This window comes from Dreissena polymorpha, chromosome 15 (genome assembly GCF_020536995.1).
Source record: "Dreissena polymorpha isolate Duluth1 chromosome 15, UMN_Dpol_1.0, whole genome shotgun sequence".
In the NCBI taxonomy this organism is placed as follows: domain Eukaryota; kingdom Metazoa; phylum Mollusca; class Bivalvia; order Myida; family Dreissenidae; genus Dreissena; species Dreissena polymorpha.
In genome coordinates this window covers 60188222-60207436 of record NC_068369.1, presented here as the reverse complement: position 1 = coordinate 60207436, position 19215 = coordinate 60188222, and the positions used below count along the sequence as shown (strand labels likewise).

At 35.8% G+C, this 19215-nt stretch overlaps 2 protein-coding genes across 2 annotated transcripts in view; one reads left to right on the top strand and one right to left on the bottom strand.

The window, feature by feature from the left end:
* Positions 1–552: 552 nt before the first annotated feature.
* LOC127861101 (serine hydrolase RBBP9-like) lies at positions 553–7339 on the bottom strand. The gene is made up of 3 exons (XM_052399479.1): positions 7189–7339; positions 4271–4568; positions 553–1945 (listed from the first exon to the last, which is right to left on the bottom strand). The coding sequence occupies exons 2-3, from the start codon at positions 4563–4565 to the stop codon at positions 1695–1697; spliced, it is 546 nt and encodes a 181-aa protein (XP_052255439.1). The 5' UTR covers positions 4566–4568; positions 7189–7339; the 3' UTR covers positions 553–1694.
* LOC127861098 (enhancer of polycomb homolog 1-like) overlaps positions 6862–19215 on the top strand; it is a 45050-nt gene continuing 32696 nt past the window's right edge. Inside the window, exon 1 of the mRNA XM_052399475.1 lies at positions 6862–7265. Within this exon, the coding sequence (XP_052255435.1) occupies positions 7113–7265 (153 nt within the window). The 5' untranslated portion in view covers positions 6862–7112. The remainder of the gene's footprint in view (positions 7266–19215) is intronic.

Below are 19215 nucleotides of genomic sequence, written 5' to 3'. Positions count from 1 at the left end.
AGAGGACCATTAACTAACACTTAGAACAAATGTATAGCAATAAATATTTTTTATAACCGACGTATTATGCAATGGTTGTATTTATCTGCGGAAACATTGGTTTATTTATTTAAACTTATCGTTCAATTGAGAAAATTCAAGTTCCTTAGAATATTTGGCTTGAATAAGAAACGTTTTCCATATCCAGTCGCGAAAAAGGAACTGGGGTATAAATATAAGCAATATGTTGAAATGTACTAGAAATCATGTGTATACTACATACATTACAATTAATGTATGGGTGTTAGGTTTGGTTGATGGGAAGTAAGTATACGAAGTAGAAAACGCCAGTTCGTTTTAAAGAAGAAATCTTATTCTAGCGCCAAGAAGAAAGATGAGCGAGTATCGTGCTAAATAAAATACATCTTTTCTAGTTATTTCGTTTTGATTAACGTAAGAATTGGTTGTTTGATTTTTCTTCAAAAGCTGATATCAAATACGTTAAGTTTGAATATCGAATCGTTCCTAACTCCTTGTTCGAACAAGGAATAAGGAATTAACTTACTCACCATAATGATTTTAATCAGATTTATCATAATTTCACAGTTGTTAAATGTTATGAGGAAGTTTCATGTTCATTGGGTCCAAACTGTGACTTCTGAAGTGTTCACAAGGTTTTACTGTAACTATATAAGGATGGCCCATATCCCTTTGGCGGCCATGTTTTTCAAGGAACTGGAACGGAAGTCTGAGAAAATTTTTAAAATGTGATCTTCTAGTGTCAACAAGCTTTTTTAGTCCCCTACCGGTTTCACCAGAGGGGACTTATGGTTTTGTCTCCGTCCGTCCGTCACACTTTTCTGGATCCTGCGATAACTTTAAAAGTTCTTAATATTTTTTCATAAAACTTGGAACATGGATAGATGGCAATATGGACATTATGCATGTCATTTCATTTCGTTCCTACGTCAAAAATTATGGTTGCTATGGCAACAAATAGACTAGAAATACTGCTGAAAATGGTGGTTTTTCTGGATCCTGCGATAACTTTTAAAGTTCTTAATATTTTTTCATGAAACTTGAAACATGGATAGATGGCAATATGGACATTATACACGTCATTTCATTTCGTTCCGACGTAAACAATTCTGGTTGCTATGGCAACAAATAGACTAGACATACAGCTGAAAATGGTGGTTTTCTGGATCCTGCAATAAATTTTAAAGTTCTTTATTTTTTCATGAAACTTGAAACATGTATATATGGCAATATGGACATTATGCACGTCATAACATTTCGTTCCTAAATAAAAAAAATTAGTTGCTATGGCAACAAATATTTATATATAAAAATCTGGAATTTCTGACAATGGTGGAGCCGGTAGGGGACTTATAATGCTTGACAAAAGTCTTGTTTTATCTAACCTAGTTTTCAAGCCGACGTGACCCGGTTTAAAACACAATGAGATATAATTGAGACGAATTTCTGACCATTTTTTTAACAAGTTTCATGAAGATTTGGCGATGCATGTGGCCTATATCCAGCGTGTTCACAAGGTAAATGCTGACGACGAATGTTCGACGAAAGGTGATCAAAAAGGACCACTATCCGCAGTTGGTGCACAGGTGAGCAAAAAGGACTCTAAGTGTTGCCTAAACATGAAATGGTTGTGATGCACATGCCAAATTGTTATAAGTTCTTCATCAAACAAGTAATTAAGTGTTTAGTTTCTTCTTAACAACATCAATGAGTTGCGGAAACGCCGTATTCATGAAGTGACCCTTGTCGTCGTATTTGTGGAGATCCGATCCCAGACCATTGGCCACTTGCTCTTGCTCGCTCCATGGTATGAAGGGGTCATCCGTCGACCCGAACTGGACCCTAAACTGCGTGTTCGCCTTTATTTTCTCCCATTCCCAAGGTCGGCTGTAGTAGCCGCTGGCTCTTTCGTTTGCGTCGCCAAGATCTGTAATAGGGGTATACATGTGTATCACAATATATGTAGTATTTAACGGTTAAATCATTTAAAATTCCTGGCAAAATAGTTTCACAAGAAATTCTGGCTCAACTTCTAACAAAGATCCAATGGTGTAGTGATTAAGGTGGCCACCTTACGATCAGAAGGGTTTGGTTCAACCTGGTCACGTGGTAAGTTTATAATTCCGAGTACACAAAGCACTGGTCCTTGCTGTGAATAAACCAATCAGTCAAGGACTCAGACGGATGAAATCAAATTCTAGTTAAATGGTAGGCTTGAACATGCATGTTACGATATTAGGTGTGTACGAGTATTACATCATCAATAGTAAGTGTCGACCATTTCACTGAGGGTTTGAGGTCAATATATTAGCAAAGTAAGTTACATTGAGTGTTGTTTATATAATCGACCAAATATACTCGTATTTACGAAACACACATACTATACCAAAAACCATATGACGATCGCACTACAAGAAACATTACAATTACAGATTTTTAAGTTTTACATATTTGCATAAATATTTTTTAATTTAAATAAGTATTCTACCCAAAGCAAGATCTGTGTATAAGCTTCCGATGTTCCTACACACACAAAATCAGTGCAATACCTCGATCCAAATTCAATAAGCGGAAGCCATTATCATATCGTGAAAGCAATCGCTTCAGTCGTGTAAATCGTGAGCGGTTTTAATAATTGTTCTACGATAAATACGATGAACAGCTATTTGATCTTGATAATCGTATCAGATCGCATTGTATCGCAACAAAGCGCCAATTTCCGCATGGCTGGGTCGCAGTCTATCATATGCAAAACAAAACAAAAAAGTCATGTTCTTTTACTATATGTTATGATCGCGAACTTCAAAGAAGTGGATCGCCCATCATTTACGTCATTCGGGGACAGACGGAGCTTTTATCGTGAATAAATCGTGAAATATATCATGCGAAATATCGCAACCACAATCGTATCGTATGAGCGCGTTGATTCGAGACCCATTAATGGACTCCTTCGAAACGCTGCAAAAGAAACGTACGTAATAGTATCTCAACTAGAGATCAGACCTAGTCAAGTCATGACACATGTTACCGACAAGTCGTGATATGTTCGCAACAAAGCGGAAAGCAGCGAGAATGGCCACTCATCACAACATATGGAAGCCTAAATTTTCGAACATAGACAACGATCACTTACGAGTGGCTAATAGTGGCGCTCGTGGCAGATCGCACGACACTGGCAACCTAGAATAAGCTAGGTTTCCTAGTTTCGTAGGCTTCCAAAAGTTTCACCAAGATTGGTAAACGCAAATTTAGTCAAAGTTAGAGCTCGGAATTCAAAAGTTTGGTGCTTCAAAAAACCTTTTTTAAGTTATAGGGTTAAGACATTTTATAGGCGAGCGAAAACTTAAAAAAAAATCACAAAAGCAAGCTTAGTTGAGCTTAAAGGAGGAACAAAGTTTCACTTTTCATATCATCCACGGTAAACGAAACAAAAGATAAACAGTAGAAACCGAAACCACGGCTATTAACGGCCTTATGTAGTACAGCATGGTGTACTGGGAATCTGTATATATGGCGCATTAAGTACCGAAACTAAGCATTTTTATCTAGTATTACTAGTAATTGGGAGAGTCTCGCATTCCTTTATGCTGTGATTTTCTGAATTATGCTCAAATAATGTTGTATGTTTAAATGTTAACAGGGAGAATTGCATGCGTTTGTCAAACTATTTGTTCAGTTCAAACATATCCTGCATATCGGATGATAAACTCTTGATATGGTTTACTAAAGGGATTAAAAATATGACCAAAAAATATGTTGAAATCGGCCCAAAACAGTTTTTTTAAAGAGATTTCTTCGAATTGTTATTTTAAAAATCATGTTTAAAGATATGCTTTCCCTGAAACCGTCCCTGAAACCGTGTTTTCGACAACTGTGACCAAAATTCGAATTCACCCTAGATATTTTAAAGTAGAACAATCTTACCACATTTCATAAAAATGTTGCACGTACAAAAAACAATAATGTGGTATACTGATTCGGAGCTTAAAGTTTACGCACGATGCAGGACAACGGACGCCGGGTCGTACACAGACTTGTCACAACATCTTATCTCGAGCGCTTCGTGATAAGTTGAGCTAAAACAACTCAAATGAAGAGGAAGTGAAATACAAATCGCCCTAAAACAATCACTTCAATGACTATATGGTTTCATAATTACGGAATACCGTTAGGGCCACATAATGCTGCATTATTATTTAAACATCAATTAGAAAATAGAACAGTTATGAACATGAAAGTATTAAAACCCTACCGCTAACACACGCAGAAACTACGATGATGCCTTTCACCGGGTATTTCTCGGCGAAGCGCATGGCTGCCTCCGCACCGGAACTGTGCCCGACAATTATCGTCTCCTCGCCGCAACGCATGTCGTCTCGCATGAACGGTATCCATATACTCTCTCTAGCTACCACCGGGTCCGGCATGTTACGTAGATCGCATGTGACGTCCGGAAGTTGATCAAACTTTCGTTTTGCCCAGCCGTACCAGTTAGCTCGCGTTACGTCGCCCGAGCCATTTCCGGGAATTATTACGATATGTTGCATGCCCTGTGGAATGAAAATAGACCAGTTTCAATATCACGATATTATATATACTATTATTCACAGACCTGTGTTTTTTTTCGTTTGTCCTACTTGTTTATACTCTGACAATTCTGAAGCCATGGGAATGTTGTGTGTTCGTGGTGTAAATGAAATTTCCGATTATGCGTGTTCATGCAGTTCTTAACTTCAACAGGCATAGCGGTAGAGCTAACAGATGCTCTCTGAAGCCGCTTTTATTTCGAATGTAGTCGTGACCTTGAACCTACAAATATTCATAAGGAGACGTAGTGTCATGTTGAGACTAAATTTTTTTTGTATAATCTTCAAATGCAGTGCACATTTAAAGAATATACATGTATCCGATTCAAAGAGCCAATTTCAACCTCAAGTATGAAGGAGACTGTCATACCATGCGTATGACATTTAATCTCATATGAATAGGCAAACGTGAAAATTACCAGTTATTCTTTCAATCCTGGACCACAAGCTAGACCAAGTGACGGTTACCACAACGTGTGACGTGGACCTTTCACATGCAAACCATATTTATTGCACACTTCGTATTTCTGATACTGTAAGGATAATATGTGGACCAGATACTTGAAAAATCGACGACAAGTTAAAGGGGCCTTTTCACAGATTTTGGCATTTTTTAACTTATTCATTAAATGCTTTATATTGATAAATGTAAACATTGGATCGTAAAAGCTCCAGTAAAAAATCAAGAATAAAATTAAAAAAAAGGAAAAGAACATTGCCCGGAGCAGGTTTCGAACCAGTGACCCCTGGAGTCCTGCCAGAGTCCTGAAGTAAAAACGCTATAGCCTACTGAGCTATTCCGCCGAATACACATACTTGACGTATTTTATACCTTATATAAGCAATCTTCGTAGTTTCACAAAATTTAACGACAAAAACAGAACTCTCCAAATTATTCAATCGTTTCGCGTTGCAACGCTTTATAATTTTTAGGTTTTAAAATCGTCAAAAGATGCATATAATGGCTATATTAGACCATGGTAAATGTTCAGTATTACTGTTTCCTCACAAATATCATAACTAAAACGAAAATTTGCGAATCTGAAACAACTTTTTTCAATTTTGTCAATTTACCAAAGCGTGAAAAGATCCCTTTAAAGCACGGACAAGCAAAATATTGACCTTTGATCTTTATATGTAACAATGACATTTGACTTACGGCTCAGATTAATGCGCGCTTCACACTAGTTCATGTCAGCATATTCAGATATGAACTATGTTTTAATAGCACTCCAACCATGGCAACAAAAAATATTATGCTCAGTCAAAATTTCATATTTTTAGCGAAGATCAGTAAAATCATGGAAATATTCATATGAAAAGGGCAATAACTCTCTAAATATCATCTTCTTGGAATGACTCGATACAATGCGCATGCCTCATTTTTGCGCGAAACTGTCCCGTGAAATTTCTCTTATTCAAATACAAAAACATCTGACAGGAAAGACGTTACAATAAGCGCACACCCGCGCTATATGATTGTGAAGTATATTTTCGCTGAATTCGGATAGACACGAAGTAGATTTACCACTCGAGGACAGACGGACAATTAGTTCTATGCTCAATAAATTATACTTTGATAGACAGGCAATTAAAGCGTCGGCTTTATTTATGATCAACCTACATGGGGAATTAAAAATAATTGACATAAACAAAACAATTAATTAAGACATTCATTTCCATGTACATTTTAATTTAAAGGAACAATTTGACGTTGTTGTTTCTTATTGATATTGAATCTTTGCCAGTTAAACGACAGGCGACCAGGTCTAAATTGGCTGCTTTCGTCTTTAGTTATTACAATGCTAGCTTTTAAGATTAATAAACGTCTAGTTAAATGCCGTATAGCTCGCGTCTAAACAGAACAAACGGTTAAACCTTCATAAATTAGTTCATGAGGACAATCATGAAAATGCTAAATATGTCATACCTTATAGTTCATAATATGACAAATCTTAAAATGTAAATAAAGATATAACCACTTTGAATACAATATAATTTTAAGATCAATATTTGTATGTATTTTTTCTTAATTTAAAATTTCAATATTTTTTCTTTAACACTGTCAACGTGATTCAGTTGTGTACTCTCAAGTAACCAAAGAGAACAATTATTTCTAAAATAGTTGTATTGAAAAATTCTTAAAAGAAAATCATTATTGTTTGGATCATTAATAAATGTTGATTTTCCTCATTGAACAACCACGTGCTTTGCGCTTTTTCTCTAGATTGCGCATGCGCAGTTACCTATGGCTGGATTGTGGGAGTCTTCATTGGCAAATTGTCCGCCATGATGAAAAACTAGAAAATTTGGAGAAGTTTACGAAATTTAGAAGCGAACTGTGTATTCATTACGGAATATATCGGTAAATTAAAGACCCAGTACAAATGTTGGTACACTTATCTATCGTAATATAAAGTTCAGGTTCATTTTGAGCCTCATGACTCGGTTACTTTGCGAAAATTCTTTTGAGTGACCAGTTCGTTTGCACAAAGCGGGTCATTCAAGATGAGCAAGGTAACTTTTCGGGCCAGGGCGCTAGACGCCTCACGGCGAATGCCAGTGTTCAAAGCAGATGACATACCAGATCTTCCAGATTTTGCAACCATCAACAGATCGGTGCCACAGATGCCGACAGGGATGGAAAAAGAGGAAGAAACGGTAAGTCGTCGATCATTCAAGTCTAGGCAAAGATGGCCGCCATATTGAATTTTAGGCGCGGCTTTTTACGCATTTTCACATGAATCAGATATATGGAGTTTTTAGCAGATTTGAAACCTGCCGTTAGTTATAAGCTATATTTCGTGAATATTAGCTACTTTAACATCTTAAATATTTGATCAAGTAATCTAATAATGTACTTTCTATAAATAAATTTTATAGTCACGTGACAGTGTATAAAGGGAGATGATTATGATAACAAAAGCACTCAACATTCGGTTTGTAAAAACATGCACATTACATCGAAAACATACCTTAATGTAGACCTATATCCTTGATAGACTAGCATGTTTGTTTATTTATTCAATTCATTATGTCGTGTTACAAGGGTTTTTGAAACACTAGAAAGACTTGAAGAGAGGAAAGTTATGCTCACTAAACACTTTTTGTATGGAATTTTATAATTCATCACAGGTACTTGAAACAATTTTTGGTCCTTATATATATATTATAAGAGAAAAGGTACCCAACGATGATTTCACAGGTGTATTGAATAACACAAAGCAACAGCATAATAGATCAAACAATGCACACATATGTCGTTGTGGTTGCCAGCAGGAAGCATCCATCTATGATAAAACACCTTTTGTTTGATGAAAATCGTCCAAGTATGTCCAAAACAGCCAAAAGTTTCACAAATAGCACCCCAAAATCGAAGTGTGTAATTCCTGACGTCCAGCTGTCACTCAGTAATGAATGAAGGCGATTTTGGTCGATTGTTCACAATTAAACAAGAACTTTGCTATAAACTCCACGTGCGTTTGTCATTTACTCAGTTTGCCATCGAACTACGTCGTTCTTTGGTAATGGCTCAACAAAAATACTCAGAATAAGTAGAAAATACACCAAATATTATATTTAATGTTCAAACTGAATCAATTGTATTGATGGAACGCGGTAAATTAGTATCTTGTTATCGATTGGTTGAATAAGTCGTACATTATAGAACAAGTTTACCAATTTTATTTTCAACCAATGAAAATGTCTTCTGTCCGTAACACCGATTTCTGCCTCAAAATGATGGTCGTGAAAGTGAAAGTACACTAAATTTGTTGTTTCTTCTGAATTTCTGACTGTTTACCGTTCAACTGGGACTTAAGAATGCCGTAGTTCGAAGACAAACTTAGTAAATGAAAAACATTTGTGGAGTTTATAGCAAAGTTCTTGTTTAATTGTGAACAATGGACCGAAAATCGCCGTCATTCATTACTGACAGCTGGACGTCAGGAATTACACACTTTGATTTTGGGTCCTGCTGGCAACCACAACGACATATGTGTGCATTGTTTGATCTATAATGCTGTTGCATTGTGTTATTCAATACACCTGTGAAATCATCGTTGGGTACCTTTACTCTTATTAAATATATAAGGACCAAAAAATTGTTTCAAGTACCTGTGTAATTTATCATGCTGAACCAATGATTAGGCTCGAATGGTCATTGTTGGTTCCAGTACTAACATGTAACCTGTGTACTCTTTAAGTATACTTGCACAGTGCTCCAGCTAGGCTTAAATTGAAGAACGCCCTGCCCTTCCGAACCTCTGCCCTGCCCTTTGGAACCTCCGCCCTGCCCTTCCTAAGGCCCCCACTGACCACTGCCCTTTAATTTATTTTTATTTTTTTTACATATGATAATTTATAAATCTCTTATTACAATGTTTTTAATTTATTCCTCATTGTATACATGACATTTGAATTGTTTAATAATGGTTTAATATTAATGGGAACAATATATTCGAACAAGGATTAAATTAACAGGAAGCATTCCTGAAACGACCGTACGTTGGAAAATGCCTTTTTTGACAAACTACTGCGCGTCGAAAATGCCCTTTTGACAAAAAAGCCCCCCCTGCCCTTTTCAAATCCTAGCTGGAGCACTGCATACATGTACCCCGCCTGCTATTAGGAATTAAATTGAGTGTTAGTTTCAGTTTAAATAGACTGTGGGCGAATCGTATTCGTTATTTGCCACAGGCTTGGCGAAATTGCCGGTCCGCCTGTCCTGACCGGCATTTTTCCATTTGGTCGGACAGGTTTAACAAGAATGTCGGTCCTGGCGACCGGCAAAATATGAAATGAATGCAAACAATATACCCCTGGTATAAAGAAATATTTTTTTTAAGTAAAAAATTCGAAGAGCAAACCCCTTTTTACATCATGAAAATAAAATCGCTCATTGTTTTGATGTTTGCAATAAGTTTTTTCGTACAATTAACAAATCTGATTGGTTACACAACACCTACTTCAAACTCAGTCGCAAAATCGGCAACTGCATTCTAACAAAAAATATCTTGATAGCTTTGACATATTTTTCGAGTATATAAGGATTTGCATTTTTAGCTCACCTGAGCGATAGCTCGAGGTGAGCTATTGTGATCACTCAGCGTCCGGCGTCCGTCCGTCCGTATACAAATTTGTAAACATCTTCTTCTACTAAACCATTGAGCCAATTTTAACTAAATTTCATGTGGAGCATCCCTTGGTCATGGGACAAAAGAATTGTTAAAAAAAATTTGATCACATAACCAAGATGGCCGCCATGACCATATATGGTAAAAACCTTAAAAAATCTTCTTGTCAGAAACCGCTCATCAGATTTTCAAAAAATTTCACAGGGATGACCTTTGAGGGCTCCCCTGAAAAAGTTGTTCAAAGAAATTTGATTTGTCAAAAAACATGGCCGCAGGAGCTCGTTGAACTTTGCATGTTTATTCGTTTTTGCCTATTTTGTGAAAACTTTCAAAAATCTTCCACATTTTTTGTCCGATCCTTTCCAAATTTGCACAGTGTCTTTATATCAATGAGGACACAAACCCTACAAAAAATGAGCATTATTGGTCCATGAAGTACAGAATTACCTCCCCTTGAATTGAGAAAATGGTGTTTATGCAATAAAGTCCAAATTTTTCATCCAATTCTTTCCAAACTTGTAAGGATTTAGCATGGTTCAAACAAGGGAAACAACTACGGTTTATGCATGTTCCTTTTTATTACAGATTTGCCTCCCTTTAATTCATTCAAAATCTCATTTTACAGCAGATTCTCCAAATCTGACCTGTAAATGAGCCCCATATTTACTGCTGGTGCTATGTTACCTTTTCCCATTTGATCATTCTTAAGTATTGGTCTTGTAATGCTGCTACTGCTACTACTACTACTACTACTACTACTACTACTACTACTACTACTACTACTACTACTACTACTACTACTACTACTACTACTACTACTACTACTACTACTACTACTACTACTACTACTCTACTACTACTACTACACTACTACTACTACTACTACTACTACTACTACTACTACTTCTACTACTACTACTACTAGTACTACTACTACTAGTACTACTACCACCACCACCACCACCACCACCACCACGTCTACTATTACTACTTCTACTACTACTGCCACTACTACTATGTTACCTTTTCCCATTTGATCATTCTTAAGTATTGGTCTTGTAATGCTGCTACTGCTACTACTACTACTACTACTACTACTACTACTACTACTACTACTACTACTACTACTACTACTTCTACTACTACTACTACTACTACTACTACTACTACTTCTACTACTACTACCACTACTACTACTACTACTACTACTACTACTACTACTACTTCTACTACTACTACTACTAGTACCAGCGTTTTTTTTCCTTCTTTAACTAGTACCGGGGAACGGTACCTTTCCCAAAGCCTACCGGAGGCTTCCCAATTTTAGCACCGGACCTTTCCCAATCTCGATATCTACCGTTCCGAACGATTTTAGGTGCCGTTCCCAATAGCCAGTGCCTTTTATTTTCGCTGGAAATATCTTTTGATATTGTCGAGCCTTTCATTTTCGGCCATTTATTTTCGCCGGACATTGTTGCGTAGAAAGTAAACAAAACTTTTCAAATGGGGCGCAACTCTAACCGCTGTGTAAAATGTGAATGGATTACATAACCGCGACGAGTGATCGATATTTCCCGTGAAAGAATTCCATCGCTAAGACCAGTCTTCCTTACATCAATAAACTTTCTCAACACTAATTTTTCGTTGACATTAAAAAAAAACGTAACCGTATTGAGTTAAATGCGCATATTACTTCTATGTATAGTTTTTTAAGTGTTAAATCCGGACAGTAACTATTCGGATACGGATATAAACAAATAAAAGTTTAACATAAAATTAAAAATAATGAGACATGGGTGTAAAATCCTATAGTTATTTACAACATATACATAAGCATTTAATGGCAGATGATCTTAATATCTTATTTGATGATTTGAAAAAAAAATCAAAACACAATATAAGACTTACCTTTGAAAATTATTGTTAAAGCATTCCACTCTAAAAACTCATTTTGGTTACGTGTGACTGTTCTCACTGTCTATTGTTAAAAGATGTCAAACCAGTACAAGATCCATTGTTGTTGTTTTTGTTTAGTTTTTAAGTTTTTAATTTAACTCACAAGAAACATTGCAGGGCTTGTAAGACTTTAAAGGGCTAAAACAAAATTATTAATATTATTTTTTATGCAACCTCAGTGCTTATGCCAATCACTGGAAGATATTTTTTTCCAATTGACGGGCACATCCTAACTGAAGTGGCAATAACACAATTTTCACATGACATGATACGATAGTCAAAATATCATAACCGTACTGTAGTTTTTCTGTCAAAACCTAGAGTTTAAAATGCTTTGTGATGCAGAATATAGCCCCTAATGATAGATTACATTCATTTTAAAGGTTCCCCATTCATCAACTTTGCGACTCAAATTTTTCCCAATTCATTGATTTCGCGACTCGTTTTTTTCCCAATTTGAAGATTTCACGACTCGAAAAATTCCCAATTGTAGGGGTACAGGTACCTTTCCCCTTTGGGGAAAAAAAACGCTGAGTACTACTACTACTAGTACTACTACCACCACCACCACCACCACCACGTCTACTATTACTACTTCTACTACTACTGCCACTACTACTACTACTACTTTTACCACTACTACTACTACTACTACTACTACTACCAATACTACTACTACTACTACTACTACGTCTACTACTACTGCTACTACTACTACGACTACGACTACTTCTACTACTACTACTACTACTACTACTACTACTACTACTACTACTACTACAACTACTATTACTACTACTACTACTACTACTACTACTTCTACTACACCACCACCACCACCACCACCACCATTCACAGTGACAAAAAACGTATTCACACAATGGCTGCTACTACAACTTATAGCCCATATAGGGGGGCATGCATGTTTTACAAACAGCCCTTGTTACTATGGGATTTTAACCACAACTGTTCATGTTTATCTCCGACACATACTTTTAGGTCACCTGTCATGAAGTGACACAGTGAGCTTATGTGATCGTGTGATGTCCGGCGTCCGTTGTGCGTGCCTGCGTGTGTCCGTGCGTCCGTCCGTCAACAATTTGTTTGTGTAGACAGTAGAGGTCACAGTTTGCATCCAATCTTGATGCAGGTTTTTTTTTCCACTTTTTGGGAAGATAGCCCATGGCTTTGGAATTGGGAATTTTATCGGCATTTTCATGAAATTGGGAAAATAAATTCATTAGCCTTTTCTTCCACACGAAAAGTTTACTGATTAGGGAAATACTAAATTTGATATAACCCTTTATAATCATTCAAATTAAAAGAACAAAATCATGTAATACTTTGTTAGATGTAATTTATTATTTAATTAAAATTGAGATAAAATACATAAGACTTCTTTCACAAAAAAAAAAAAAAAAAAAAAAAATTTTTTTTTTTTTGGGGGGGAAATTGGGAATTTTTTGCCACATTTTGGGAAAAAAGTATACTTTTTGGGATTGGGAACATAGCCGAATTTCGGCTATAAAATCGGGCAAAAAAAAACCCTGTGATGAAATTTGGTCAAAATGTTTATCTTGATGAAATCCGGTTTGGGATTGTATTTGGGTCATCTGGGATCAAAAACAATGTCACTAGGTCAAATAATAGAACAACCTTCTGTAGACAATAGAGGTCACAGTTTTCATCCAATCTTTATGAAATTTGGTCAGAATGTTTATCTTGATGAAATCTGGGTTGGGATTTTATTTGGGTCATCTGGGGTCAAAAACTAGGTCACTAGGTCAAATAATAGAAAAACCTTGTGTAGACATTAGATAGAGATCACAGTTTTCATCCAACCTTTATGAAATTTGGTCAGAATTCTTGATGAAATCTGGGTGGGATTGTATTTGGGTCATCTGGGGTAAAAATCTAGGTCAAATAAAATAGAAAAACCTTGTGTTGACAATAGAGGTCACAGTTTTCATCCAATATTTATGAACTGTGGTCAGAATGTTTATCTTGATGAAATCTGGATTGGGATTGTATTTGGGTCATCTAGAGTCAGGAACTAGGTCACTAGGTCAAATCATAGAAAAACATTGTGTAGACAATAGAGGTCATAGTTTTCATCTGATCTTAATGAGTCAGGTGAGCGATTCAGGGCCATCATGGCCCTCTTGTTTTATGAAGCATGGCTTTAAAAAGGTTGTTTATTTAATATAAATAATGTTCTAGTGATATCTGAATAATATCCACTCATCATTGGTCTCCTAAAATGTTATCCTTTTAATTTTGACATTGTACAAGTAAGTGTCCGTTAACCGCAATTTTATTTTCGATACTTCTTGTTACTTTAGTTTACGTTGTTTTAATGCCTTAATGGATATAATTGGTCAGTTAAGTAAAGTTTGACCAATAAGATGCCCTGTTACATATTTCGTTGGATGATCATCATCCACTATGTCGTTTTTATGTTGTTGTTTTTTCGGTCCGGCTAAATTTTCTCCGGACCGGCACATTTTCTGAAATGCCTGTCATATTGACTGGCATATTTTTTCCAATTTTTCCAAGCCTGTCGCCACCTCCCGAACCGAATATTTGATGAATACAAACGTGGTTTCGAGTTTGAAAGTTTAATCACCTTACCTTACAAATGAAGGTTCACTCAGTAAACCCCTATATTTAAATGTTCTTCTCCTTATTCCGGCGTTTTTATCATGTTTACCCCACCCACTATGTTACATAGTGATATTATCAACAAAATTGGCGGGCATCGGTTGAATATTTACGACATTTAATTGAAAAATCTTAAGATGGTTGTTTAATGTTTATTTAGGTAAATACGAGTGATTTGATGCTCAAACATACACAGGATTAGCAGATGGAATTTCTTTTTTGATTATCTTTACGACAATGATTGTTAGTGCTGCAACAATACGCTAAAAACCATATTGCAATATATTGTCAGTACAAAAATCCATATTGCAATTTATTGCTTACTTGTACCAGAATTATAACTCGCCAGCTAATCACCCAAGCCAACTTAATTACATGAACATAACCTTTTCGTCTGCCATTTAGAGAACTATTATATAGGCTGACAAGAAGAATAATAACCGGAAAGAAGATTGTGGATGTTTAAAAGCTGATCGTGTACAGGTTTTTTTTTGGCCCGATTTTATAGCCGAAATTTGGCTGTGTTCCCAATCCCAAAAGTATACTTTTTTCCCAAAATGTGGCAAAAAATTCCCAATTTCCAAAAAACAAACAAAAAAAAACATTTTTTTATATATTTTTTTTAAGAAGTGTCTAATGTGTATATAATCTCAATTTTATTTCAATTACATCTAACAAAGTATTATATGATTTTGTTCTTTTAATTTGAATGATTATAAAGAGTTATATCAAATTTAGTATTTCCCTTATCAGTGGACTTTTCGTGTGAAAAAAAAGGCTAATGAATTTATTTTCCCATTTTCATTAAAATGCTGATAAAATTCCCAATTCCAAAGCCATGGGCTATCTTCCCCAGTGCTCCAGCTACTCAGCTAGGCCAAAATCTAAGGGCGCCTCGCCCTGCCCTCCCAAACCTCCGCCCTGCCACAAAAACAAATTATTATTATTTTTTTTAACATGATAATTCATAAATCTCTTATTTCATTGTAATTATTTTAATCCTCATTGTAGACATTATATTTGAATGGTTTAATAATAATGGGAATAATAACATTTATTTATAACATATAAATTGACATGCAATAGGAAGCATTCCAGAAACGCCCGCGCGCTCGAACGTGCCCTATTCACAAAATACTGAGCGTCGAAAGTGCCCTTTTGACAATATACTGCGTGTTGAAAGTGCCCTTTTGACAAAAAAGCCCCATGCCCTTTTCAAATCCTAGCTGGAGCACTGTTCCGAAAAAGTGGAAAAAAACCCTGGTGTAAATCATCAGAATGCTGTTACTTAAATTTGTTTTGATAATTATTACTTCTGTTTATAATAACATCAATTTACATTTTGATTATGTAATTAATTGTGTTGTTAATTTTTGTACTTCCATAAGCTTCATCTTAAATTTAACAGTATGACATGCAAAAGCAGATCTTGCTGACTCCCATGAAACAACTGTACTCTGTAGAATAAACTTTTAAGAATGCTATTTTAACGCAACAATTTATTATTACTCAACAGTAAACACCAATTTGTTTTGTTTACCTTGATATCATTATTTCGGATGGCTTTTCTGGACGAAATGTGGATAATTTTTTTAAGAATTTTTGTACCGGTATGATAAAAATCGTATTGCAATTCAATATGCGGATTGCGTATTGCGATATATACCAATATACCCGTAAAAGGCGGTATATTGTTGCAGCACTAATGATTGTGCTACTTATCAACAAACACGGAGCCTAGCAAAGGGAATGCTATTGATATTGTTAACCCGCCTGCCAAATACACAGCGTTTGACTGGCGCTACTTTGGTTTCCTTAATTGTTCTAATCAACGATTTTATTGGTACTAGTCATGTTTTCAAAACTGTGTTCAAAGTTAAAGCAGTTCTAGTCAGTGTTTTGTTATTTCAAAGTGTTATATTTCATTTCATATTTTCACTATGCAAAAATACTCGATTAATCAAATTGACAAACACTCATAGTTTCATGCTATATAATGTCATGTCAAGCTGTCAGTATTACTTTTGTTCATTGAAATTCATATTCGCGAATAAATATTCGTATTTGCCACCCTGTATTCGTGATACGTTTCGTATTTGGCATAGCTCTAGTAACAGACATTGCAGGGTTCGCCAAAACTTGAAAAATCTGTCAGTCATTCGGACTGACAAACTTGAAATTTTTGTCAGTCCAAAACAGTTTCTGTCAGTCCCACTGTCCGACTAAACTATAACAGCAAATCACAACAAAAGAAGTACCTTTTAGATGTTTATTGGTTTTGATCACATAAAAATACAATAAAAACATGTCCAATGTAGATATAATTAAACAATTATTACAGTGATTAATCTAGAAGTTTGCTTCAATGAGTCCCAGGACTCACATATTTGAAAACAATGAGTCCCATAGAAATTCAATGAGTCCCAAACTTTATTCATGAGTCCTTGCATGTTTTCCCTGGGGGCTGAAGAAAATAGCACAAACACATTTTTTTTTAAACTTTTAATCAACTGACAAGACTAGAATTTCCCTTACTAGATTTCGCTGACTAGAAATGAAAAACAATAATAATAAATGAGGAAAAAAAACTTAAAAAAGAAGAACTATAAAGTTAACTGTTAACACTGAGTCTATGTTAATTTTATTTTTGGTTAAAATTTCTAAGTCCTTTACATTGAAATCATGAAGCAACTGAACAAGAGATTGGAATTTTGACAAAGGCAAATCCTCCTTGATCATCCATTCAAGTGTCTTGAACATGACTTCAATAGCTTTATCTTTATCAGATGAGCCCTTTTGCAAAGCTACAGCCAGGCTTTGTTTCATTTGGGGTACAAACACGTACAGCATTTACATGGTCTGGGTGACCTGCATGTCGTACCAAAGTTGTATTCTGGTAGTTTCTATTGTGCATTTGTTGAACCATGCTATTTTTAGCGTTGTTCTCGTCGCAAATAGAACAATACATAAAGTTGTCATGCGTGTCTGTTCTTTCAACAAATCTAAGCCAAGAGTACATTGAAAGCCATTTGGTCAAAAACTCACGTTTCTTTGGCTGGCTTACATCTCGGACGCTTGCGCTTGGTTGTTCCTTCTCTTCGTTAACACTCGCGGATAAATCGAGCGAGTCATCATGTCCGCCAGTATCGGGCCGCCAAAAATTAACAAGAGTTTGCTGCTTTGTGTCAAGCTTTAACACTTTCTTTGGTGGCATTTTTTCTTAATGCAGCCGAACGAATATTATCATCCGGGCTCTTTAAAATTAATCTTGACGAAGCAAATTTAGAACGAATACACTGATTGGTTATTTTTAGCATATGCGGCTCTGTAAGCCAATGAAAATGTGTCTTGTAGAATTTTAACAGCGTGATACATACGGCGTCGTAAAATATATGCATTTGTGAGAAATACAAACACGGATTTGTATGCGTCCTCGAGGACGCTCATACTTCGCTACGGTGCGTTTTTTCCGATTTTGATGCGTCAGAGACGCAGGACGCGGACCTAGATTAATCACTGTATTATATTAATAATAAACCACATATAAACCAAAGGAATACTTTTTAGACTTCTTTTTGTCAAACTGTTTTTAGCCTCCACAGCTCTACAAATCAGTGTTCTTGAAAAGTTTGGGTGACATCCAATCAAGGTTGACTTAAATGCACACACCCATTCACACTAGTTTGGATGACTTCAATTTTTGTTTATTAGCCAATTCACAAGGTCTAAAACAACACCTTTTGTTAAAATATTTTCTCTTAGCTGAGGTGGTTGATTTCCAGGTTCAATTAAATGAATGTATTTTACACCTAATCAGTATTTCTTGATAGAAAGGCCCATTAAATTACCACTATTCATCTTATTGTCTGAAATAACACAAAACATATTGCTACAAACTATCAACAACAAATCAACACATAAATATCCCTATGTCCGAATTTAAAAATATCCGAAATATAGTACATCGGGTGAAAAATCTAATTTTGATTTCAGAAATTAAAATATATCCTTCCCAGAACAATATAATAATGAAAATATTTAACAGAAATGCTCACAAATGCCTGTTGAAACAAGTTTTCATGCGGTTTTTGTTGTGGAGAAATTAAATGGAACTAACAAAATGGCGGACGCACTCGGTTGCTTTTTTTAACAAAGACCATTGATTTTGAACTCGGATGTGAGAGTCTATTCTAATCCAACTTTAAACATCAAAATGAAGGTAGGAAAAAAAGGATTTTGACAGAAGTTGAACAAAAAGCTTCTATTAAACCAATAGCACATTATACAATTTGAGTGATCTTTTTGAAACCATTTTTCATCCGATTGTGTCGGTCAGTCGGACCGATTATCTTAAATCACTTGTCGGTCCTGAAAAAAATTTTCCGGTCAGGACCGGCGGACCGACGGTTTTGGCGAACCCTGCATTGTGAAACCTCGTGAAATGCAAGATCGTCAATATCAGCGATTTTTTTGTCCAATGGGGTAAAGTACCCCTACCGGTCCAATTGGGAAAAATTGAGTCGTGAAAGCCTGAAAATTGGGAAAAATAGAGTTGTGAAACCCTCAAATTGGGAGTTTTGTGACAGTGTATTTGGTTTTATGCTCCCAAATACTTAAAAATTGATAACTAAGTGTTTTCAAGCTGTCAATATTATATTTACCTAGGTTCAAACCATAGAGCTGCATAGGGAAACTAACAAAATGTTGCATTCCCCCCCCCCCCCCCCCCCCGCCCCACCCCACCCCCCCCCCCCCCCCCAAAAAAAATAATGATTTGTTTTCTTTTACCTTGAATTGGGAATTTTTCGGACAGCAATTGGGAAATTTGTAGTTTTTTCGTAATTGGGAAGGTGCTGTTT

Bases quoted from the DNA above. Each gene is read 5' to 3' on its own strand.
- LOC127861101 (XM_052399479.1), bottom strand. From the start codon at position 4,565: ATGCAACATATCGTAATAATTCCCGGAAATGGCTCGGGCGACGTAACG. The intron at 1,946-4,270 runs GTAGGGTTTTAA...CCCCTATTACAG, and splicing joins AGTTTCTGCGTGTGTTAGCG to ATCTTGGCGACGCAAACGAA.